Here is a 26679-nt window from a genome sequence, read left to right as displayed (position 1 = left end):
TTGCTGATAATCACTTATCTTAAAATTAAATGAATACCTTTCAGTGTATGCGTTCAGCTTATCAGTTCTTGCTTTTCTCTGGGTACTCTGAAATTACATTTAGGAACTACAGCATCTTAGTGCAGCAAGACTGCTTTTTGACTAAAGTGATCACGTTTTTGCCAAAGGTTGCAATTTGCTAAATGAATGCTTGCTAGTCCTTTTCAAAACACTTCAAAGAACAGCTGTGTGACACCACCATTATAAGTAACACCAACGTGGTGATTTAAATCTGCCGCAGACCTTAAATATGTGTTATTTTCTGTCACCCAGATGAACATATTTCATGAGGTTGTTGTTAATCACGGGGTAACAATTATCAAACTCCTACAGAGAGAGGATGTTGCTAAATAAAACTTTACATTTCAGATGGTTTAGAAACTAAAAAGTAAAGTGGTACAAAAATATTACACACCACTGGTAGAAATCTTAAAAGAAAATCCTGGTGTGTTTTTATATTGGCGCATTAGGATTTTTAATGGTAACTGAAATGTTTGAAAGCAAGGCTTTGTTTTTTATTTTCTCATTATAGCTCACATTCAGCCACATTATTCATATATTGGGTAGTGTTGTTGGTTCCAGGTATTTTTGTATTGGCCAGTTGTCCATCAAGTAGTAAAGCTTTCTGATTGGATGAAGCTATTTTCACTGATATGAATGATCTTGTATGAATCCGAAGCACTGTGTATTAGCACATGCAGGCGTGATGCCCGAGCTCGTGCCTGCATTTGTTCTTGTGTGTTTTAAAATGGCATGAATAATTAATTCACTGATGTTTTTAATTTGGATTTCTGGCAGCTTGGGAGATTGATGCTATTGTAACTCCCAGCCAAATGCATTTAGAAATGAAGGCTAAGCCCAGGACTCATTCAGCTGCAGCAGCAAGAGGGGAGCACAAACACTATAGCATTTGCCTGTTTTTAGTATTAGTCTTAATAAGCCATATTGTGGATGGGCCAGTATTCTCACTGGGCCTTAACTTGCCTGTATAGCAGCATCTCTCTGTACTGAACATTAATGATACCAATGGGACTATTAATTATTCTTTTTTTTGTTGTAAATGTGACAAATCACTGAAGAAGATGTAGGTCATAGGCATCCATGTTTTCTGTCAGATAATACAGATTTCAATAATATAGAGGTCATGTGGAGGATTGACATTGTTTATAAACTAGATCGTTATGTTTTTGTCCATTAAGTACCTAAAGTATATAGTAGCGCTTCTGTGTTTTCAGACTAATAAGAAAGTTGTAAACCGTCACTGAGTTTGATGACATTTTCCAAGACTACAGGGAAATGTGACTTCTTGCAGTGAATAGTAATTCAGCTCTGGAAAACAATTTCTGTATTTGCCATGTTGCATTGATTAATAAATTAGTTTGACTGTTAATATGATTACTTGTTAAAATTAATTTAGTGTGTCATTTGTGAAAATGAAAAGATAATACGGATGTAGAATAAAATGACATCAAAACAAAATATTATCTGGAGTTAGGCTGATATCTATGTCGATATGTGAAGGGCATGCTGGCTGCGTGAGTGTTTGATAAATGTGATGCTACAGGTCAACAAAGGATCTCTGCTGTCCTATTCAGCAGGGCATTCAGGCCAGGATCAGCAGGCCGTGGAAGGGCCTCTGATGCATATGTGCCTCTGGCTGCCTCATCTCTGCAAACAGGAAAGGCTTGAACGGCTGGCCTCATCCCTCTGCTGACTCTCCATTGTGTGGGGCCACTTTGGCAGGGCACGCTTTGTCCTCTGCTTTTTGGGATCTGCCTCCACACCCTGCAGGCTCAACTAAGTATCACAGGCAGCTTGATTTGGGGCAAAGCAGAGGTGCCACATTCACTTGAATATATTAATATTCATTAATGCAAAGCTCATGGCTTCGGTATACTCATAAAGAATGCCAGAAAAACATTTTCTTAAATTTTAGTTTTTTTTCCTTCACTTAAAGATTTTTACAATGAAATTGGTAAAATGTTAAAAATCTTATGTTTGTGTGTTTTGAATGACTGTGTTTTAACATGGTTTTGTTATGAGTTGTATCGCCCCTTTGTCTGCCATTATAAGGAGTGTGTGTGTGTGAGACCGTCTACCCTATTCCCCTGGTGCAAGGTAGCAGTTTGGCTGGTTAATGTGCACAAGCCTAATTCCCTGAGGGTGACTGATTGCAGGCTCTATTTCTCTTTCCTCTCTCCCTGATTAACGGGTGCAGTGACAAACAGCCCAGCTGGGCAAAGGGAGGCAGCTCTGGGAGGGGAGGTGGGGTGACACAGAAGAAAAAATAGGCAGAGGTGGTGGCGCTGCCTATCATACTGCTAGCTCTGCCTTCCTTTCTTAACCAGTGTCGTTCTGTTGTGAGTAATAGCCTGATGTGTGTCTGCCCAGTATAGAGCTCGATTTAGCCACGAGGCATTTCTTTGTGCCCTACTTTAATCTTTTTCCCATTGTACAGAAGCACTATGTATCTGTGTCATGTGCCTTTCATTTGTATATTGTTTTGATTTAATTACAGTAATAATTTTTCAAAAGCATGTTAAGATATAAAGGCTGTGACAGGTTCTAAATATTTCATACACAAATGTTTGTCTTTGTTTTGTATTTGTGGATTAGACCTTGGGGGGATTTTCTTTCATAGAAACTCTTTTATGTGACCTTTTTGTGCCACATCTGTCTGCCAGGCTGTGTTTTTATTTATTTATTTTTAAGTAGCTTTGGGGCTTAAATCTTATGTCTGAAGGTTTGGAAAATAGGCTTTTTTAGGGGAAAAAAATCAGGTTGAAGGCTCCTGCATGGCATTTTTACAAAGTTGCATTTTTATGGGTTAATTTCTTTATCTGATTTTGTTTCTGTCTGGACTGGGGGAGGTGGCTGCACATCACTCAGGCTGGCATAATTGTTGGTGTTGGACCAGTCTATTTTGTGTGCTGAGTGCTGATATGGTTGCATGCTGCGTGGGTGGATTTGTAAGTGTCACTTTCAAAAGCATCATGTGTATACTGTATGTAGAAGGGCTGTTGGGGGTGGTGTGCGGTAATAGGTCAGGTCAGCTTGTATGTGCAGTTTTTATGTCACCCAGTGTTGTGCGTGTGTGTGTGGGAGGATGAGTACAGTAGGCTGTATCATAGTAGGTCAGGGGATTGTTAGTCTGATCCATTGAGGAGCGATTAGTCCAGACACTGAGCCAAGCCTCTTCATACTCACAACAAGGGGAGGATTGGCGCTTTGTTATCGCTGCCAGACTCTTGTGACCTCACTGGTCCTGCCCCTCTCCAGCTCCTGCCAATCCCCCAAACAGATTGCCTTGGACTATATTACTGCCAGGCCTGTCCTGGATAGTCTGTCTTCTGTGTGACTCCTGCTTCCATGCTGTGGCATTTTTATAATTTGGGCTATGTAGAAATCTTAAATGTAGCTACTTATCAGTAACGCTAGACTGATACCATACCAGTCACATAGTGTAGTAGTGTCTTTGTTTTTCTATTATTATTATCATTATTATTATTATTATTAGTCCTATAATATGCCAGAGTAAAGAAGAAAGCATGAATTGAAAAGGAGGAGAGCAGTGTTTGGATGTTTTTGAAACCACTGTGTCATAGTACAAATATTTTAACATCGCTCCAATCTTCAACTGAAGACTCAGTGATATACCTGACTACTTATGCATACAGTGAGTTGTAGAGAAAAGGCAAGTCACTCCTAGGGCGCCAGATAGGTGACAAATCAAGGAGCAGTTCCAAGGCGTTGTATTTCCTGCTTCTCTAATCCATGCATTTAGTTTCTATTCCCATCCACTTTCTTAATCAACCACTAATAGGATTTTCCAAGCATTTGTTTTTGTTTTGTTTTTCTATGTATATTTTACAAAATCAAATTTATGTTAAAGTACGCAGCTGCTGCACAACAGAAATGGCTGTGCATGACTTGAAGAAAACTATCTAAAAACGAAGATAAAAATCATAATTAGCAATATCCCAGTACTGACAACGGTGCACCAGAAAGTGCAACACCAGCATCTCTTCTCTTCTTTTCTGTCTTAAGCTATACTAAAAACTGGTAAATGTACAATTTGCTCAGGAAAAATATATTTGTAAAGAAAATACAAAACTGACTGAAGCCTTATACTTTTGCTCTGTCACACAGTAGGTTGCTACGGTGTAGCCACAGATATTTACGGAGTGAACACTCTTTAAAATTTTAAGATACAAAGGTTCAGTTCTGATTCCTTTTAGAGTTCATGCTAGGCTTTTAAAATGTGCACTTTTTTCCTTTATTATACTTTGCTCTGGGATGTTATAGCCTGCCTGTTGTGTGTTTTCTAGAATCAGCGATGGAAGGAACATGTATAGATGCAATCTGGCCCTGTATTTCTTGTGTACACTCAGATTGGGCCCATCTGGTAGCTGTCTGTTATTGATTTCCAGTGTGATTTAGAGGATACATCAATTTGGCAAAGCATGACAAGTCCAAGAATAGTTCTCCCAGATATATTAACAGCAGCTTTACATTTAACCAGATAAATCTATTCCATTGGCTGCTATCAGGTTTTTTAAGTCATACCTGGGTGACTCAGAAATTGAATTTGCATACTAATTGTGTGTAATATGGCCTGATTATTCTTTGCAGTATAACATGATCTAATAATGACCAAACTAAAACATAAACCTGATGGACAGTATTTATGTCCATATTTGGAAAGGGCAGTTTGCATCCTTTAATGAATAAATTAAACCTTGAACAAAAGGACAGGGCTCAGCAGTTCTCAGTCATGCTTAGCCTTTAATTACTTACTTTTAACAGCACAATTATTTTTGTAAAAATCTGTCATTTCTTCCCATCACTGCTCCTCATCTAATGGCTCTGATTAGGTTAGCCACAGCTGGTAGACACAACTAAAGCTAAACTCACAGGTATTAACAAACTGACTACTCAACCATGTCTATTAATCTGTTCAATGCTCTTAAGCAAATGGCTTCAGTTAGCTAATGGATCTCTATTGCAGGGGGCTTAATCTTAATGTAGGTCCCCCATTGTGTGTATTTGTGCATAACACTAAAGACAAGCTGTGTCTGGTTAGTGCTGTATATACAGTTAAGCCTTTACATATAGAATTTTTACCATGTCAAATGGTTAAGGTGTGAGTCACCATGCCTGTACAGCAGTTCTTGTGCTGTAGTTGTGCAGAATAATTGTCTCACACTCAGGATTCAATTGAATAGAAAAGACAAGATGCTTCTGCTTCTCGACCAAACTCTGAGAGCTAGCCAGCTGGAGAAAGAGGGTGGGATTGACCTCATTCTGTTTGAAGTATTGATTGTTGCCGTATTAGGAAGCCTTGTTTTTTTTTTTTTTTATAACTGGATGCTGAATTCGTACAAACAGCAGGATGGGAAGATATTGCGTTCTTAGCAGTGATTCAAGGACCGAGGTGACTAATTTATTCTGAGGAGGTTTTAGACCACTTGGCGAGCTGTGGCGATGTAGAGCAATGGTTTTGATGAGGCCCCTTACTGTTTGTGTGATATAATCTGCCAGCACTTGCACAGGAATGCATGAATGACACACATCTCATAATTATGTTGTGAAATGTTAACAAAATGTCTTTCAGTTCCAAGACTCCACACCTGTTAACGGACTGACTCTCTTTTAACAGGTGCCATTTAACTAACCTTTCTTATTTATCTACAATAATGGGTAAATAAATATATAGACAGAACTTTATTAATTCCTTGAGTCAGTTCCTCTGGGAAATTCAGTAAATATATATAATAATTGAACTGTTATCATATTGACATAAGGAAAGATTTTTTAGTTCAGTGCAGTTTCTTTACAAAAGATGCAATAATGGCATAAAAAGACTACAAAAGCAGGGGAGTAGATTTCTGGTATAAACCCCTTTCCATTAAAGTATCTTGTAAAAACAATCAATTTTAGTTTTGCTGCAATGATACAATACGTATTGACATTTTAGCAGATAAGCAGTTTTTTATTTACCTTTATTTAATTTTAGAAGTGAAGCCATGCGATGAGAGAGTGCTTTTTTTTTATGTGCAGCTTTTATGTCATTACAACCCTGGTTTAATGCAGTATGACACTGTGTAAGTGTATTTATACTGCCATATGTCTTCGTCTTTTTTGGTTGCTAGGTTATAGTTATATACTCGCAAAAGTTGAAACCTAAGTAGGTTGACACTGCTGTGCCGTTATGACTCAGCATACAATGACATTACTGGAGTTACAGGAGCTCTCATTTTTAATCGACTAGCATAATGACTTCGTGACAGTTGCTAAACTTATCTCAAAGTCTGTTACACACTGGCAGTTGCACCGTCCAAGCTTGCATTTGCATATGACTTACATTTGAGCATATAAAACTAGAGTGCAGCTGGCAGGCTTTGTGTGCTCAGTGTGTGGTTGACGTGCATTGTCTTTTCTTTTTTTTTCTTTTTTTTATATGGAAAATAGAAGTGGACCATTTGTTTCTGAAGTTTAATTTTCAAACTTTGTCTTTCAAATATTTCAAGGGTTAGTGTTGTGAAGCTTCTTGTATTATGCAATGACCTCTCCCTGCTGTCCATGCACTGACTGTCTGTGTTTCTGTGTCCGAACTGTAGGTTGAATGCGTTTTTCTCCAGCCTGGACAACATGAGCACAATCTCGCCAACAGACTTCGACAGCTTGGAGATCCAGCAGCAGTACAATGACATCAACAATCGCTGGGACCTGGCAGCAGAGACTGACTGGGACAATGAGAACAGTTCGGCACGTCTCTTTGAACGGTCTCGTATTAAGGCCCTCGCAGGTATGCTACACATCAGTGTACATTCTTCCAGTGTTGCTTGTCAATGTGCACCCATGTACGTGCATTTCTTTCTGTTTAAAACATTTTGTCACAATTGAAAACAAGAGTGTCACATGTCTATTTAGAGGCCGGATACTGTAACACTAAAGGCTAAATTGTAAGTACAATTTATTAAGTATACCAGTGCATGCCAGGTATCCAGGGATAAAAATTGCCCAGGAGAGACTTGAATTAAATTCTACTAATTTTGAAGGCTTGACTAGCTAAGGTTGTTGTTGAATGGATTGTTTTAAAATTGCACTGATGGATCCATTAAAGTGTGCTGAGCTTTACAGTGTGATGTAAATTGTGTGACGATTAAAAAAGTACAACGAAATGACATAAAAAAGTAAACAAAAGATACAACTCAATAATGACGTTTGGTCTCAAATACCGAAATGCTACCATATGACAAGTCTTTATTTAAAGATGGTGACATTCCATACATACATTACATACATGATTGGGAAATTTTTTTATTAGCTTTTAGAAAATCTTTCGAATTTTACCAAGACTTTTATAGATCAAGTGTCTGCACACATGCTGATGCTCTTGTATTCCAAGATTTGGTTAGCAGGGAGTTTAAATCTATCCATAATAGGTCTGCAAACAGACCTATTATGGGATATTTCTGCGCTTCCTTTTTGCCCTCACAATGTTCTGACATGACAGAGTTTTTTATCCTACCAGTTTCTTTGGTGAAGTAGTCGGGAGAGGAAAGAAGGTTCATTGAGGAAAATAAGACATTTACTCCGAGGAGTATTATGGCTAAAAGCAATGCCAAATGTAACTTGTAAAACAATTGGTGAGAAGGTGAGAATAGAAAACCTGTGACAGTGAAGTCTTGAGCTTTTTAAGTTGAGTTTAAGAAAACTCTTTTATTCCCAATATGTTATGAGAAAGATCGTTTTGCACTTACCCCAATGTTGTAACTGTTTTGTAAAGCATGCATTTTAATATCCAACAAGAGTTTTAGCAATATTCACTTGAGATCAGTCCTGATACTAACACTGCAGAAATCTCTGTAGACTGGGGAACAGGTTTCATTATTTTTTGTCCCCAAAGGCTCAGTTCTGTCTTTATAGGGCAAGACAGAAATACTTCCAAAAGGAGGACAAAACGAGGAAGCTGTATAGTCTGTTGAGCAAAGAGAAATGTGGCTATGTTGATCTGTTTCTGTGCAGGTTCTTTTCACACCAGTGCTTCTGCATCTAAACTCATGTTATGTCTGATTAGTGATCTTACTGAAATGAATTAAGATGCTATCCTTTTTAAGAGTGCAATAATAATAATAATTTCGATGACAGTTTTATTCAGTAGCTTACTCCAAAGCCTCAAAGCTGTGCAAACACAGGCCAGTCTGCCATTGTTGGAAGCGTCAAATAAGGTGACACATTATTGGCTGTTTTATCAGATCTGCTGGAGGTGTGTTTGTGTGTGTTTATTTAACTGGCCTGGCCTGGCTTCACCTCTATTAAAACCTCTATTGTTAAAAACAAGATGCAGTGTCATAATGAACCCAGCAGAGGGGAGCAACAGGCAGTCGCCAACACACATATATACATGCACAAACACGCACACGCACACATCGAAACCACACGCTATAATGATCTTGAGCACTATTGTAGTCAATGTGTTTGTCAGATATACACCTCATTTTACTGGGGAGGAGTGCACCACAGTTCATTTCCTTTAGGAGCTGCCGTTATATAGAAATTGCACTTTATAAACAGTCATGTCCTGTCAGGTAACTTTTTATTATATAGCAGTATGCTGTAATACTGTTTGCACTTGTGATCAAACAAGAACTTGTGTGTGTATGTGTGCGCTTCTATGTGAATGTCTTTAAATACTGTCTAAGTTTTACAAGTGTGGACTTGATGTGCACATTCTTTGACATGCTCTAGCAGCTATTCCCCCCAGGCTTAGCTTAGGCCCACCGTTTATGACTTCTCCCCAAATGTCAAGACTTTGTGCAGTCTCTAAGGTGCTTTTTCTTTTCACGTCTTCCTCTCAATTTCTGTCAAACGTTTTGTGCCTGTCTCTATGTAACATGATTAGCAGTGCGTACGTCTTACAGTGGAGAGCTTCTCTTGTTTTAAGATCATTTTCATTTACAGATAACCACTTATCGACTGTACTGTACCGTGTGGGCAGCAAGGCAAGCTGTGCAAATTTGCATTTTTTGAAACCAACGGCTTGCTTCAAACGCAAACAGTTAGGCGTGTTCACTTGAGAGCGCGTCCACAGCTACAACACATGGCCTTTGAAAATTATTTGAGTGATTTCTCAATATCTGTGTGCTTTGTGTTCAGTTTTGTAATAGATCTGCATAATTATCATAGACACAACAAACCTGAACTGTATTTAAAGTAGGCCTTTTAATAGGATATTTTTAATAATCAACTGAAACATAAAACAGACACGTGTGTTTGTATTTGGCTTGTGTAAATTTCGCCACATTTATGGACTCATATGAGTAGTTCACCCTACTCTCTTTAGGGGAATTCCCCTTCAGATCAAAGTTTAGAGTACACTTCATTCTTCCGTCCTCCCATGGGTGCTCAGCTGGGGTTGTGCTGTGAGACAGATAAAATATACATGTTTAGCAAGAGATGTCTACTCTTTCCCCTTTTTTAGTGCTTACTCCCCCAGCAGCTTCTGGTTTTTCTGTCTTATCAGGCTAATTAACCACACAAGCTCATTATTCATTGTCACTGCCTGTAGTTTGTTGAGTGTGGAATTTCTCCCAGATGTCATTTAGACAGTTTTCATGTTTCACAAAAGTAACTCTAATCTTGTTTCTTAATTTGTTCATTCGTGGGTTGCATAGCGAGGTAATGCTCACATTTATCTGGTTTTTATTTTTGATGTGATTGCGATGTTTAAAATATGTCCACTGGGATTTTAAGTGGGATAGCTTTGGTGCACTATTTTTCTCACTACATTTGATTGTAGCATAGTCGCTGTTCCTCAAGAGGAAGTGTGTCCTCTTTGGATCTCATTAGTCCAGTCCCCCCTCCATAAACACCCAGTTACAGAAAGCCTGGGGCATTTGGTCCTCTAATGAGAACAATCCAGATGCTGCCAGCTCATCAGGACAAACACAGACCAGACCACAATGATCCCCCCTGACCAGATGAAAAGAGCCTGAAAGAATATGACCTTTGTCCTCACTGTGTTTATAGTTTTGTGTTATTTTTGAGCTGGCGTTTATTAAATATACATTACATTTTAAAGGTGAAGTTTCCATTCAATGCTATTTACTGTTAAGAATTTATATTTATAATCTCCTGTTAATGTATACTCTTTGTTAACAGTGAACTTACTCTGTATTACACAGATTAAACTCTTTAATGGAAATAATGGCAAGTATGTATTCAGCAACTATACAATGGTGAGAATCAGTTCTTAACTGCTTGAAAACGCCTAAATTGATTATAATGAAATTAATTTAATGTTTTTCTTGAAGAGCTGCCAGGAATCATTTTAGTACTTGGTTCTAAACTAGTAAGAAGTCAGATCTGCTTAAACCATTTAGTTTTAAAAGAGTTAACAACTCACTTCCACCCCCTCTGCCTCATGAAGTAACACGCAAGTTGACAGATTTTGAATCTTGTTATGGCAGGAAACACTTGCTGCCTTTCTGAGACTTTCTCAGCAGCTTCCTTCCTGTCTTAACGCCCTTCTCATAACGCAGCCCCCACATACAGTAAAGGAAAGATTAAACGTTGTCTTACAAAATAACATACGATCATGTAAAATGATGAGGACTTTTGTGACGCACCTTTCAGGCAAGCCACACCCCGGTGCTCTCTGGAATTAAGGTGGAGTTAGATAATCCACCTAGGGCTACACTGAGCAGAGGACTTTAATGGTTTAGTCCGCCTTCACACCTCCTCCCTCGCTTCCACCATGTTCTATCTATGTGCTCCTCCTTCAAACACACCTTATGCAAATGGCACAATTTTTAGAGAGCCCAGCAGGCTTTGTTTACACAGCTATCCGACTATGGCCGGTTAGCTTGCCTGCAGCTCCTGTGTTCTGCTCCAGCAAATGCACAGAGGTTGAAGGGAAGGAATACCCAGGGTTTTTTTTTGTTCTCTCACTAGAACCACAAGGGAGTGTAACTTTGCTCAGAGGCCAGAGGGGTGGTGAAATGAATGAAACAAGAGAACTTTTTGCTCCTCAGTTTTGGTTAAATGATTCTTTGAAAAAATCCCCCACCGTTGCACTCACTCTGCGTGTCATTGGACAAGGTGGACCTTACGGTGGATGAAGAGAAGAAAAGGCGGCAACATTTCTCAGCTTGTGTTGTGGGAATAAAAGAGGAGGATATACCAAGGCTTTTGTGGTACACTAAAAGTATCTTTTGGATAACCTTTTAAAGGATTTGATCTTGGTTTGTTTTTCTTTTAAAAGTCGCAAAGTTTGCTTCTGTTGTGCTATGTGGGAGAATACCCATTCATTCTGTGCCTGAGAGAGGAATATTTTACAAAGACGGCTTGAGGACGAAAAAAAAACATGGAGTGGGACCACAGGGAAAGAGATTCCTGCTTGTCCCCAGCAGCTTTTGTTAATCAGGTGCAATACTCTAACATCCTCGAAGGAAGATTTAAACAGTTGCAAGGTAAGAGTTAGATCTCATTGAAAGGGAAGATCCTTTTTAATTACCACACGTTTCTATGATGTTGTTATTTTTTTAATTTTTAAACATTTTTTTTAACTGAGCTGATACCTTGATAACTTGATAACCTTGATAACTCTGCCGTATAACTCTGTGCTGCTTATGAAAACCATTTTTAATGTTACTAATGTTGATAAAGCAGTTGTAGAGCCAGCAGCAAACACGTATTCTGTTGTTTGTTGAAACAGGAAATATTGAGTAGAAATCTACTACTTGGCATGCAGTAGTTGTGGGTGCAGGTGCTTCGAGTTGTAACTAAGGCCGCAAAAGACTTTATTTTTTCCCCTGGATGAGGTAATTATCAGCATGAGGTTGAAATAATTCTTCTTACTTATGAACCTTTTCTGAGCTAGGAGAGAAATGAGGAAGAGATATAGTAGGCTCTCGGCTCATATCTAAAGCAGGCAGTCAGTCTGGTACCTGATCACTGCGCCACCTGTCCGTTCTTATCTTATTACAATACACAGCTCTGTTACTCACTGAAGCCTGCCAAGTCTATGAGATCTAGCTTATAGAAATCAGAGGCCATGGGAAAAGAATCTTAGGCTGAAACTTACAGGGTTCCCTTAAAATTAATCTCTTAACTACACTAATCCAATTACTTTCTTAACTAATGTCTGTAAAAGCTTGCGCTAAATAGCAGTTAATATGTTTACCTGAAAACAGTTTTTAAAGTGTGGAGGTTTACAGTATTTGAAAGTGTGTAGTGTGAGGGACACTGGCCTGCCATTTGTGTGCATGAAGATCAGTCTATTCCTGGTTGCCATCTGGGATGGAGAACTGCCTTCAAGTTTACTTGAAGGGCAGGTCTACTTTCTACTTTCTTTGCAGGTTTGACATTCTTGTTGCACACCAACATGTTGGCCAATATCTACATTATCGCAAGATTATCGCGGAAATAGACACGGTTTCTGTTGAAAGAAGGTTTATTTCTTATCTGTGAAGTAATGTTTACATCTTAACTCAAAACACCACTAGTTTTCACTGGAGATAAGAGCCACATAACAAATGGTATCACTTTCCTTAAGAATATATAAACGTTGCTGCATTTTCTTAAACTGATCTTGCACCCACATTCACCGGTAAGCTAGGGGTACATTCCAGCATGTTTTTCTTCAACTTCAGCCTGTAACTCACAGGCAAATGTATGGGTTCAGAGATTAGTCATCAAGCTAGTAGCAATGATTCCCTATTACAAAGATACTTTCTGTCTAATGTGTTGGAGAGATGACTATGAGCTACACATGATCTACCTCTACTTTGATAGACGTGTTTGTGCGTAGATGTGTTTTGGGTAAAATTTGTCATAAATGCAATGATACACATGTATCTAAATGCACAGCACATCTTGTCAACACCCACTTGCATTTCCAGTTTGACTACCCTTGCGGCTCATTCTTTGTGTCACTCCCTCATGTTGAATCATGAGAGCTGGTGTAATTGAAGGATATGGTGTGCACTCACATAGTTTTGTCATAGCACCAATTTGCAAAAAGGTTTTGCATTGCATCATTTACATTTTATTAGAAATATTTGCCATTCATTTGCAATTTTCATTTTTTGCAAGATTAAATTAGCGCTTTGTCATTTTAAACACAAACGTCATCTCTGTTGTGCAATATGCTACAGTTACTTTAGAAATCTTAACACAGACAAGGGCAAATATTTTATCGGGCCCAGTACCAGTCCAACAAGAAGTCATGTTTAGGATCTTCTGGCTGTTGTGTAAGTGATGGCTAAATGGTAAAAGTTAAACTGAATAACTATATTACAGTGGTCAAAGCAGACATGTTTAATGAAAAACCAGGCCTAGTGGTTTACGCCATTTCTGTCAGTAGTCTCTGTTACAGGTTGGAGGGAAGTTTTTTTTCCTGTTGCCCAGATCACACTGTGTATTATATTCCTTTTGTGTGTAAAGTACATTGGAGGAAATCTATACCAAAGTTCAGCCTTTTACTTCAGGCAAGAGCCAAGATGAATATTTTTTCATTCACTATCCCAATTCATCAGTAATTAGGGTAAGAGTTATAATTTGTCAAACAGCCATACTTGGCATTGTTTCATCAGTTTTGGTTTGTTGTTTTAGTGACAGCATTCATTCATTTCATTTTGTTTTTACGTCAGTGTTACCCCTGGCTTCATTCTGATAGCCACAAAAGTCACATTGTCTGCATGCTTTAGTATATCAGTATGTGGCAATCTTGTGTCTATCTCTGAACTGTATGACACTGTTTAATGTGGCTGCATGCCGTCGTAACTTGTGCTTGTATTGAACGTGATATACAAGTGTTACCAAGTTCAGCCAAGTAAGACTGCTTTTAGAGAAGGGATCAGGGTGCCCAGTCAGACTGAAGCTAACAGGTTCAGATGCTGTGAGGTTAATGGAAATGTGTAAAAGGGCATTTAGACAACAGAGTGTTGGTCCAAAGGGTCACTTTCTTAGCCACTGTGGACTTTGGCAGTACTGTCACTCAGCAGGCCTTAGCAGCATGGCATTGTTCAAACAGAAAGTACTTTTCTCTAAAGCCTTCAAATAGACAAAGTGACGAGGTGTCCATATATACTTTGCAGCATAGGCTATTTTGAACTGAACCCACAGATTTCTCACTGTAGTGTGTAATAATTGATTCTCAGCCTGATATGTATTTCCTGTACTAATTTAGTTCATATAATCTGTTGACTCTCCATAAAGAAGTGGCTAATGTTGTTGTGTTTATCTACTTTTTCTGCATAATTAAAAAAATGAATTAATACTGGGGGACATCAGTGGTGCATTTTGCTCAAATATCAAATCTAGCAAGACACTTTTGAATGTTTGTAACCTGATATTTCTAAAAGTCTCAGTGAAAGCTCAGTGACTTGTGGCCTTTGGCTGTAACTGAGAGTCACATCAGCAAGGGTGAAGATTTAACATAGGTGCAGACATGCACAATAACTTTCTTTGTTTGTAAAGTGCAGAAAGAAAGAGGTCATTAGACAACAATGGTATAATGAATGTTGTCCTATTTACATGTTACATGCCACATGGGTCCAGAAGTTATCGTTAAGGGATGCTTATTTATGTTTCTTTTCTCATGGGATTGGCCTTGCCCAGTCTAGATTTCTCCCATCTTCCTTTATTATCACGTGCAGCTGAAAGTTCCACAAAGAAATGTGACTGAAGGAGGGTATCACTTCCATCAGTACGATTTAAAAAGGAGAGGAGGTCTCTCTGTCATACCCTCCCTGTCAGTTGTAATAACAAACCCGTTAAAGTTGGGCAAGCTTCTAAAGTTGCAACCTCAAGCTGCTAAAAGTGCAAGAATAACTCATGCCACATGTGGCAAGGCGGCGGTTTTACTACAGCCCTAGTTTCAAAGTTATAAGTGAAGGAAGGGAAGTTCCGCTTTTATAGGGAGAAGAATGTGAAAGCATGCGCATCTGTGTTTCACTCACTTGCACAGACAAGACATTTCTATTTCACACAAAAATGCAAAGAATGAAATCAAACCAGAATATAAAAATGGCACTGAATAAACACAAACAGTGGCAGGGTACTATAACACTGTAGATATTTACAACACAAATTGTTGACTTCCAAGTAGATAGATATTTTAAGTTGAAGAAGCAGTGGTGAAATGACGGGTAGAAACACATTTCACTTACAGTGGAAAAATGATTAGCGTGGGACTGAGAAAGATTTCTGCCAATGTGGCGTTAATTTTTAGCTTGGTGGCTCCAGGTAATGAGTACATCATGTGTTGTTTTCCCCGTACTGGTAGAAAAATATTTACAAACACCAACATCTCCCACAACTTCTGTAAAACGATTGCATTGCTCATGGCACCCCACACCATAGTTAGTGTTGATTGAAACCACCCACTGGTGTCAGTGCAGAATGGTAACCACTAACCACAAAGATTACAAGCTGCTTTTGTCTGTGGGAGTTTTCTCTCTCTAAGTACTTCATGGTATCTCTTTAATGAGTGCCTTGGGTCTACTCTGTAATTTCAGATAGCCAACAGTTCAAGCCAATCACTGACTATAGATTTCTGAGCTTCATGGCGCTTCCAGATTAGTTCCAAATGACCCGTGTAGTGCTGTAGTGTGATTGTTGTGTGTGTGTTTTAGAATTTTCAGTGGTAAAACCTGCAATTTTATGATTTTATTTGCAGCAACCAACAATATTTTGTCCTTAGATGGTTGTCACCATTCGACACAGAATGTGAAATATCTTGCTGTTTTATGTACATAATGGATTCAGCACAAAGTTATCTATCCATCCACCCACCCACCCATCCATACATTTATTTTTCTTAACTGCTTATCCAGTTCAGGGTTGTGATCGAGCCAATAACTATCCCAGGTGTCATTTGGTTAGAGGCCGGGTATATCCTGGGCAGGTCGCCAGTCTATCACAAGGCCAAAATACAGACAACCATTCACTCTCACATTCACACCTGCAGGCAGCTTAGAATCACTAATTAACCTAACATCAGCAACTCTGCCTTTAGACTGTGGAAGGAAGCCAGAGTACCTAGAGAGAACTCACACAGGCACATGGAGAACATGTAAACTCCACATAGAAGGTGGGGCAACAGTGCTAACCACCCTGCTCTCCTGAGAAGCTGCCATGTTATACATTCATGCAGAATTACTTAAATATGCAGTATGTTATAAAGGCAGATATCAAGTATAAAACTTGACATGCATCCATAAATAAATGTATGCATATTGTAGTAATATGCATTTATACATACCCAACAATCCTGATGTAGTATAGTGTTGATTTTTCATTTACTCTACATATACAGTTTCAATTGAGTTTTATTTATAGAGCACAAACACATACTTCAAAACGCTTTATACTATAAGGTAGAGCTGGGCGATATAAGATTTTTTCATATCACGATATGTTTTTTTTTTTTCTTTTTTCATTTCAGGCGATAACGATATATATCACGATATAAGCCAAATAACTATATTTGTAAGATTTAAATGTGCCGTTGCTCACAAGTAAAATGTGAAATAATCAGCAGCTTGTTTTGATTTAAATATTTATTTCCCATAATAAGTTCAACAGGGTAGATGTACTTAAGGAACATGAGACTTTTTCAGATAAATAAAGGCAAATATTGCAAACTACACAAAAGGCAGCCGCTAAAGCGTTTAAGTTTCAAAATAGAACAAAAAACACAGACTACTAAATTGTCAATTCCACTTAGAAACAAAATATTAATTCTAAAAATAAATCGTAGTTTGTTTTACAGAAGAACAGACAAAATTGACTAACTTTTGTCAATATCAAATAAACTGAGAACTAAAAGGAAATTCTCAATCTCTCCTTGTTGTATAGCTTAGCTTTTCAAACAGTTTTAACAGTTACTTTAGTCTGACAAAAGCCGCTGTGATTGGTTCAGCTCTGCGCTACTTAATTTGGATTGGCTGTTCTTTTTTTTTTCTTTTTTTTTAAGAGGACAAGAGCGGTGAGGTCTATCGCAATAGTTAAATTTTTCTATCGAGAAAAAGTTATTCAGATCGTTCGTTATCGTTCTATCGCCCAGCTCTACTATAAGGTAAAGAGCCTACAATAATAGAGTGAAACCCAGCAATCACACAGCCCCCTATGAACAAGTACTTGGCAACAGTGTGAAGGAAAAACTCTCTTTCAACAGGAAGGAAGCTCGAGCATAACCAGGCTCAGGGAGGCTGAGCCTGGTTCACAGCTAGTTTGGGGTTGAGGGGAGAAAGACAGGACACACTGTGGAAAAGAGGTTACTAATAACTATTGATTAAATGCAGAGTGGTGTGCAAACACATAGCAAGTACAAAAAGGTGAGTTCAGAAGAAAAATGCTCAGTGCATTATGGGAAGCCCCCAGTAGCCTATGCCTATTGCAGCATAACTAAGGGAGGCTTCAGGATCCCCTGATCCAGTCCTAACTAAATATTTTATCAAAAAAGGAAAGGTTTTAAGCCGAATCTTAAAAGTGGGGAGAGTGTCTGTGTCCTGAATCCAAACTGGGAGCTGGTTCCAAAGAAAAGGGGCCTGAATTTATGAGTAAGTAAAGAAATCGCAACACAATGGCCCAGTGTGTTTGACAGTGGGTGATCCTACTTAGAAAAGGTGAAGAAAATCTGCAGTGTACATTTTTTCCTTTTATCTGAAGTGCTTACTGTGGAAAGTTATTTATGGATGGCGTCGCTCCTTGTCCAGCGTGCAGAAGTGATGCCGCTGGGAGTCCAGAATGCACTGTCATCCAACGCAGTGCATGGATGCAGAATTCATAAGAAACAAAGGATTAGAAGTTGCCCTCTGCCCCCCCTCACTAATGCTTTGTCTTCGTGATGTACAGCACAAACAGACAAGATTTGATGAGCAACGCGGGCAGAAACAGTGCTGGCATTAAGTCCTGTTCCAGTCTCTGTTGTGTATACAGTAACACACACAAACAATTCTGACCTTGACGTGGGCTCGTAAAGGAAATTAATTTTATCAGTGACATTGTCAGCAGTGGATAATAATCTCAAAGTCTTAATCAAAAAGTGATGATTACTGATTTTGTTCAGTTGATTTATTGCCTCGTATTTCAGGGTTATTTTAAATGTTTTGTACATTTTGCTGTATGAATGCTTTTTTGACAGGCCGAGATGGCAACCATCATGATGATCACATGCTGTGCTGCAGCAAACATGTTTTTGAAACGATAGTCCTGTTTTTTGCAAACTGAACACAGTGTGTGTGAGTGTGAAATTTCCAGCCAAACAATATTCTGTCTCAGTTACACTGCACACTGCGGGGTCACAGCAAGTAAAAAAAACATATTTTAATGTACACAGTCATGTGATTTTTTTTTTTCCTGTGATCATTATTTATTACACCTTGATGCAGCAGTGACCACTGAATTAAAAAAGCACATTATATGCTGGCATATTAAAAAACAAAACAAAAAAACCCCCCCAAAATAAATAAAAAACCAATAACTTCCTACAAATGATATCCTAAACTTTATATGACCCCATAAACTGCCACTGCTGATAAAGACTGTTGTCTTTATGGTTTTCCTTCTGAGCCTTGGGCCACTAAGTCAGTGTTAGTGTTGTATCTGTCTCCATGTTATCACCAAACATGATCCCGGGCACTATGAGCCACACAGACAGGATTAAGTCTGGCGGCATATTGGTTCGGATTACCTGCAGATAATCATCGTTATCAACAGTGCCCAAGTTCATTTGACAGTGAAATAGAAAAGCAGCAGCAAACTAAACCCCCGAACCTTCAATTGTAAAGAGGGCACTGGCTGAGACAGGCCCTCACCTCCCTCACTCTGACATATACTTAAAGCTTACTACCAGACACGAACATGTTCAAAGTGGCTGGACATGCCCGAATGTGCCTTTGAAACATTTAGCGATGACTTTAACCACAGGTTTTGATCTGTTATTAGTAAACTATAGAGGAAAAACATGACATTTAGAATTTTAATTACTTGTTTTTCTACCTTGCACAAAGAGACTCCAAAAGAGTGAGCAAGAAATGCATGATAGGCAGGATCTTAAATCTACATTTATAATGTTCGTTTTAGTGATACCTAAATACGGGTACATTTTACTCTTATGTCAGACACATGTGCTGTGAAATCATTTAGTGGTAGGGTATCCAGTTTAATATGTTTTTGAATTAAAAATAAATAGTATAGTAGTAGATTGAATCCTCATTTGACATGGGGTATATGCTAGGATTTATATAACATCCAGAGCACTATCTGTCTATTTAGTGCTAATTACAGGTATGTAAACACAAGTAAATCAACGGTGTTATCACAATGAATAGTAGTGTGAGAGCTTTTATTTTAAACTGTGAAGTTTGCGGACTTATTTTAGTGTTTTTATTTGAAGAAGAGAGCTAAGACAATGCAAGACAAACTAGTAATTATCAGACTTGGCTTCTAAAGCCCCAGTTTTCTCACTCTTCTCTCATATTGTCTGTTGTGTAATTCTCTAACAGTGTTTGGAAACCCTGAAGGTGTTTCACATGACGTGAGACATTTGACACTATAAGTAGAGCATAGTTTGAGCTTTCTTTATCTTTTGTCACCATCATGCATCAGTGTTCACACTTTTCAAAATACATAGTGCACCACCAGACTTCCTGTTGTGGAAGCTAAGCAGGTTAGTAAAATGTAAAATTTCAATTAGATGTGAACGAACTAACATTACAGTTGACGTGTCATGCTTTGCACTTGCAAAAGCAACAGCTGCAGTAGTTTTACACTTATCTACCATATCCACCTCTGATGACAGGTTTGTGTTTGACTGCTTTGAATGAGCAAACACGTCAGAGACTGATGTCTGTGTTTGTCTGTCTGGTTTTCTTGTTCGGCAGCATTGTTATTAGGAGTGTAGCACAGGCGAGGTAGGTACTAGCATTTTATGGGGGTTTTTAGGACCCCTGCCCACCAACCCACTGCCTCCTCCTCATTGCTGGGTGCTATGTCACAACATGACCAAGCCTTAAGAGGAATGTAGCCACTTCCACAGCGCTCCTGTGCAACAGAAGTCCTTATTTTCTGGCTTATTAAACAACTTCATACTGATTAGCAATCCTTTAATAACTGAATAATCTGTCATTGTTAGACACGAGAAATATGGGGAAACAAATAAAGGAGGCTTTGTTAGAGTCTATTATTAAAAGGTGTAAGAACCAAAGCCCAAACCACAATCCACTACTAGCTCATCCCATGGCAACATCTAGAGAACTATCCTATACTAAAGCTCTTTGACTGAGTAGCTGCTTGATGACAATGCTATTCCTTGTTTGTCAGCGTATCTCTTAAGTTCCAGTAAAACTGGTAAAAACACACCTATCCTCAGGACTGTCGGGCTGATAGCTGAAATGGTAGCCTGAGTTCCAGCTATTCACCATATATGCCTGTAGGCCATGGCTGTAGCCGGCCCTGTCGCCTGTTTTGAGTTAACATTTCTTTCTACAACCTGCTTTTTTGTCTTTGTTTGTATAACTCTGTTATTAAAAATTTAACAAGTTTAAAAAAAAGCAAACATTTCACGTCTTATCTAAACTGAATTAGATTCTTCATTCTATCATTCATTCAGTTTTATAGTATCATTAATTGTAAAGATGTTTGTTTGTTTTGGGGGTTTGGGGTTTTTAAAAATCTAAAACTTAAATCTCTAAATTACAAAAGTAAAGACCTTTATTACTTTGGATGGGAAGCATTTTCTTTTCTCTCCATAGGTGTAATATGAGTATTGTGTTGACTTTGTTTCGGCTCTGGCTGGGCAACTCAGGGAAAATCTGAGACTTGTCCTGAAGCTGCTCTGGTGTTGTGCTGTCTGTATGTTTTTGTTCACCGTCATGTTCGTAGGTGGTCGCAGTCTCTGGTTGCATGTATTCTTTAAGGAACCTGTGTGTCTGGGCAGAATGCATTCTCCTCGTAGTTCTGACTAGTCTAAGAATGGTACTAACCATGTAATAAACAGTGCCAGGTGTCTGCACATATTGTCAAGTATCACTATCAGAGTTGCTTTAAATGAAGTTTTGTACATTTTTTTTAACCTTTAAATGGACTCACGCGTCATATCTTTAACTTAAGAGTGAGTTCTGTTTAGCCATTCTAAGACAATGGCCTGATCAATAGAGTACTATTCCTTTACTAGTATTACTCTGACCTAGTACTACTACAGTTCTAGTGGTAGTAGGAACAATCACAGCTTTACAAACTCTTTGGCTTGGTTTTGTCATAACATTCAGTGTGTTGATTTATTTAATTTCTGCTGACTTCCTATATGTATCTTTGTATCTGTTAACTGAAATGTTTTTTGTGCATCCAGTGAACACAGTCAGATGGCAATCTGTACCAAGGTTTCTGCATTATAATTTTGAGTATTAACTCAGTGGTTTATTTATTTGGTACTCTAGTGACTCTATGCACATGTTCTCAGTAATTGCTGCCCCACCCAACAGGGTATAACATTATCAGTAAATAATACTTTATAGTTGTATGTAAATTTAACTTCCTTTCATCTTCCTGTGTGGTTTTGTGTGAAATTCTGACATGATAAGTGCTTGTTGTTATTTGGAAATGTTCGTTGAGACACTCAGTTCAGTGCTGTTTCAGTAAAACAATCTAAGTGAATGTATTCAAAACATAAATACGTTAATCAGTTAATTAAAAATGTATAAAAACTGGAGTGGCTGTTTAGCTCACTAGGTTGAGCATGCAGTCCATACGCCATAAGGCTGATGCAGAGTCTTTTCTAGGCTCTCTTGGTGATGTTTTTTTGGCAGTGTGATCAGTCCTTGAGATTTCATTTCAAGGTTGTGAAATGGCTAGAAAGACATTGTAACATGAGTCTCAGTGGGCAGAATGAGACTCGACAAGTTTGTCCTTCTGTAGTTGGCAGTCTGGCAAGTCAGATGCTCATGGGATTTATATACATCATTGATACCATGTTAATATAATATTAACAAACACCACATGGGCCTGGTTGCGAGAGGTCATGCTTAATGAAAGGTTTATTTAAATGAAAATACTTATAAATGGACAATTAATTACAGATTACTTGAAGTTTGCTGTGCGCGCAACATTACAAGAAACAAAGAGCGCTGTCTGCAGTGTGGATGAAGCACCTTCAGTCTGAAATAATTATACCACTGATTTGATGTTCCACCCATGGAGACGTGCATGAGATTTCAAAATGTTCTGCTTTTTGAGTTTACCGTTAATGCAAGTTGATTACGCAACAGCAGTCTTTGGTTACTGCAGCTTGTTCAGCTTAGATTGTTCACTGATTCCAGAGTAGCTTAGGATCCATCTAATAATCAGAAATACAAATGACTAAACCTTGAAGTGACTCAGTAATCCTTCCACTACTTTCTTTTATTGTATTTTGGTCAATTTCAGTAAATGTCGTGCAAACAATTGGTTATGAAGTCAGCTTAATATGTATTTATATGTTTTTTTTTTATTCCACTAAAGTTACCATAGGGATGCTGACCTCTAATCTCACGGATCACTGTTAAGCTTATTCACTGCAGCCTCTCACTCCTGCATGAACTGACTAGGTATCGGACAGGTCTTTGAGTGGGCAGTCTCAGCTTTGCATAATGTTTCATTAGAGCAATAAAGTAGTTTGCATTGCCAGGCCTTACCTCCTGCTTGGGGAGTTTTGACAAATGAACAAGTGTTGATGTTTTCAAAATGCAAATTCAGCGTATGCAGCAACTAATACGGTCTCTTAAACAAACAGTGCTCCTGAACAGCACCACATGCAACGCCTTTGAGATTTTTTTTAACTAACTAATTAACTACTAACTTATGAACAAACTGATTGACCTCACTAGCGAGAGGGCGCAAGATTGCAATGGAGAGTTTCTTAAATTTGACTCATTAGATTTGAGTTGCACTTCTGCCCTGTTTTATGTCTAATTTTAAGTTGTTCTTGCATTAGGTGCAGTGCTGTAAGTACAGTGCTAGAATAGTGTTTTGAAAAGGCAGGGAGACCTTGTATCCTAGAAATGAGGTCACCTTGTTAGGTGGTGGAGCAGGATTAGCTTCTTACTCCCCCGGTCCATATGTCTCAGCTGCTGTTACAGCTTAATTTATTGTGATTCCTTTTTTCAGCCCTGCTCTTTCAAAGGAACAATAAAAAGTACTCACTAAATGCCATTACTTCATGCTGGTTTTGCACAGTCTTGTTTCTAAACTGACGTCTTCAGAGTAATTAGCAATGCACACATTAGCAGAGCTATCGGTAAACTGTGGTTTGTGGGGGGAGCACCTCTCACTAAGCTGTCACTAGTGATTCTAAAGACTTAATGGCATAGCTTGTCTGTGAAATGAACTGCACAGGGCAGGGGCTTAAGTCCTTATGACTTACTGTCTCCTGGCTGAGCTCAGATGTGATCAAAACTATAGACATTTGTTTTGTTTTTCTTTTTTTTACTGTAAATATGCATTTCCTACAGAGTAATGGCACTGAAGACAGTTCGTAGTAAAGTTTATGTTGTTGTAATGTGTAAAGGCTTTAACCGCCCTCTCTTTCTTTCATCCTTTGCAGATGAACGTGAAGCAGTACAGAAGAAAACCTTTACCAAATGGGTAAATTCTCACTTAGGCCGAGTGACCTGTCGCATTGGTGACTTGTACACCGACCTACGGGATGGGCGCATGCTAATCCGCCTTCTGGAAGTGCTCTCAGGAGAACAGCTGGTTAGTATCACAGAGGAACTAATGCTTTATGTCCCAATCCTGACCCATACCCTCAGGATGACCCTCACAAGTCAGGAGGAAGGAGAAATCATGTGCTTCATTTCTTGTTTTTTGTTTTTTTAAAAAAATATGTGATTTACTTCTTTTGCTTCTACTTGCTTTTCTTTTTTTAAACTCCTGCCAAGCCCTGTCTTCTTCAACAATGTCAACCTATGTCAACTTGTATTTTTCTGCTGCTTCCCCTAGCCAAAACCTACTAAGGGCCGCATGCGTATCCACTGCCTTGAAAATGTTGACAAAGCCCTACAGTTTCTTAAGGAGCAAAAAGTTCATCTGGAAAATATGGGCTCACATGACATTGTGGATGGGAATCACCGTCTCACCCTGGGTCTCATCTGGACCATCATCCTTCGCTTCCAGGTAATATATAAAGTAGCTGTGATGAGCTCTACAGATTTTCCCTCTCACCTCAGTCACCATGTTGCTGAACTTGGGCTTTGGGATGTCAGGTCTCTGGATTTAGCCATGCCCAGAAAAACTGAATTATTAAAAGTTAACATAATTTTAAAAAGTAATTCTTTATGCCATTATTGTAGTTATGAACTTACTGTTGTTACTTGACTTCCTTAAATGTTATACACCCCACTACTGCAATAACATTTGAAGGTCAGTTATTATTGAAGCTCCGACCTGACTGGATGTGTACCATACTTACAGATTCAAGACATCAGTGTGGAAACTGAGGACAATAAGGAGAAGAAATCAGCTAAAGATGCGCTGCTGCTTTGGTGCCAAATGAAAACTGCTGGGTAAGAAAGGAGCAGTAAAAGAGAACCAGAAGGGTTGAATTTTTCTTTGTTGAGCTAATGATTAATGAATTCTTATCTGCCCTTTTCAGATACCCAAATGTGAATATACACAACTTCACTACCAGTTGGAGAGATGGTCTAGCGTTCAATGCCATCGTGCACAAACACAGGTCATTGACGTCTTCATGTATTCCACATCACTGATAACAGCTACAGTAAAAGCTGCCCTTTTTAAGCATGTACTTATTCAGTGTAATTGCAGTTTTTGTTTCTTACTGTAAGGTTGTTTTAGATAACTTAGTCATCCTCCAAATCAAAAGGGAGTGTTGTATTTTAATGGTTTTCATTCCCTTCGTAATGAGGAGCACCTGTCGCAGAACCATTTCCCATCTCTGGGGTGTTTTTATCCCCTTTTCTATTTAGGTCTCCACTTGCTCCTCCCATTCTTTAGTCTGCAGTATGCCTGAAAGGATGAAAATAAATAGGGAATAAGATGACCTAGATCACAGAAATTATAACCCACTTATTTTCTATTAAGAGCCATACTTGATACCCCAGTTGCACACTCTGCTGGTAACTCATGAATAGCTAACATTTAAATGGAGCTGTAAAGTAGAAGCCAAAGGTGTAGCCTAAACACATATGACTCAAACAGAGGAGAGCATATTGTTCCTTACAATGACTGCATACTGTGAGGGTGATAAGGGTGATACTTGATAGATGAAAGCCAACATGGCTTTCAGAGCAGTTAGTGAGCCGTAGGGTAGTTACGCAAACCACTGAGCTGTCTGTCGTTTACATTATCATGCAAGAAATTACATTATGCTCAGTCCTTTTTGTCCTCATTTTATTTTTTGTGAATGCATTCATGCTATAATATCCTATAGGTTTTAATAAAATATACTCACCCGAACGCCTTTCATACTTTTCTACCACCAACCAGCAACTGTAAATGAAAGCATCATTCAGGCATTAGTTTGCAGGTGTGGTTTTCATCCATGATCAGAAGCCTTTTTTCATGCAGATGACTTCATCCAGTTCTAGAGGAACATTTTATGCACCTTGGATTGAAAACATTTTCTTCTGTACTACAACAAGTTGCAATAAGTCAGCCGATATTCGTATTTGCTTGCACCTTGCACTCTTCTGTAACCCCTTCTCATTAAAGTCACAATTTTTTCCAATCCTCTGCAGACCCGACCTGATTGAGTTTGACAACCTGAAGAGGTCCAACGCTCACTACAATCTCCAAAATGCTTTCAATGTGGCTGAGAAGGAACTGGGGCTTACCAAGCTGCTGGACCCAGAAGGTGAGTGTTTAAAGCCTCAACAACAACAAAAGCGCTCTTGTAAGTCACATTGATGGCCTGATCTGTCTGCTAAGGCACTAAGCTGTTGCCTGAAACAGATTGGCGAGAGTTTGGCTATAGAGGATTACTGCAATAAATTTTAGATTAGGCAACACTGCATCACTGTAGCAAGTCAGCTATAGTGACATAACAAAAAGCATGATTAAAGATATAAACACTTTCCCACGTGTTATTCAGAGTGTTTTGATGCAAATATTATAGTATATATAATATAAATACCATGTAAATATTTATATTAACCATATTATTATTTTTTTTTTCAAGATGTCAATGTGGATCAGCCTGATGAAAAGTCTATAATTACCTATGTGGCAACTTACTATCATTACTTCTCCAAGATGAAAGCCCTGGCAGTGGAGGGCAAACGAATTGGCAAGGTTAGTTTTGTGTGTATACATTTATGTGAGTGAAAGTGAGTAGATGTACACTGACTTTATGTCCCCAGTTCAAATAATACATTTCTCTGCACTTCAGGTGCTCGACTATGCTATTGAGGCCGACCAGCTGATAGAGAAGTATGAGACCCTGGCCTCTGAGCTGCTGCAGTGGATCGAGCAGACCATAGTGACACTCAATGATCGGCAGCTAGCTAACTCTCTGAGTGCTGTACAGAACCAGCTCCAAGCTTTTAACTCCTACAGGACTGTGGAGAAACCTCCCAAGTGAGTGTCAGCTGGGTTAAGTGAATGAGTCAGTGCTTGGTAATCAATTATAAT

General features: G+C 38.7%; 1 protein-coding gene across 5 annotated transcripts in view; it reads left to right on the top strand.

Annotated features, from left to right (window-relative positions):
- Positions 1-26679, top strand: part of sptbn2 (spectrin, beta, non-erythrocytic 2) — a 50905-nt gene that overhangs the window by 8227 nt on the left and 15999 nt on the right. For 3 of the 5 annotated variants that reach the window (XM_026181034.1, XM_026181033.1, XM_026181036.1), the window contains exons 2-9: positions 6660-6847; positions 23633-23784; positions 24031-24204; positions 24502-24593; positions 24683-24763; positions 25788-25903; positions 26228-26340; positions 26438-26625. In XM_026181034.1, the coding sequence (XP_026036819.1) occupies positions 6691-6847; positions 23633-23784; positions 24031-24204; positions 24502-24593; positions 24683-24763; positions 25788-25903; positions 26228-26340; positions 26438-26625 (1073 nt within the window). In that variant the 5' untranslated portion in view covers positions 6660-6690. Of the gene's footprint in view, positions 1-6659; positions 6848-10279; positions 11517-23632; positions 23785-24030; positions 24205-24501; positions 24594-24682; positions 24764-25787; positions 25904-26227; positions 26341-26437; positions 26626-26679 lie in introns of those variants that run through there. The other 2 variants (XM_026181035.1, XM_026181037.1) reach the window with 2 other exon arrangements.

The sequence above is a fragment of the Astatotilapia calliptera genome, chromosome 10 (genome assembly GCF_900246225.1).
Source record: "Astatotilapia calliptera chromosome 10, fAstCal1.2, whole genome shotgun sequence".
Lineage (NCBI taxonomy): Eukaryota > Metazoa > Chordata > Actinopteri > Cichliformes > Cichlidae > Astatotilapia > Astatotilapia calliptera.
This window is presented reverse-complemented; position numbering and strand designations above follow the sequence as displayed.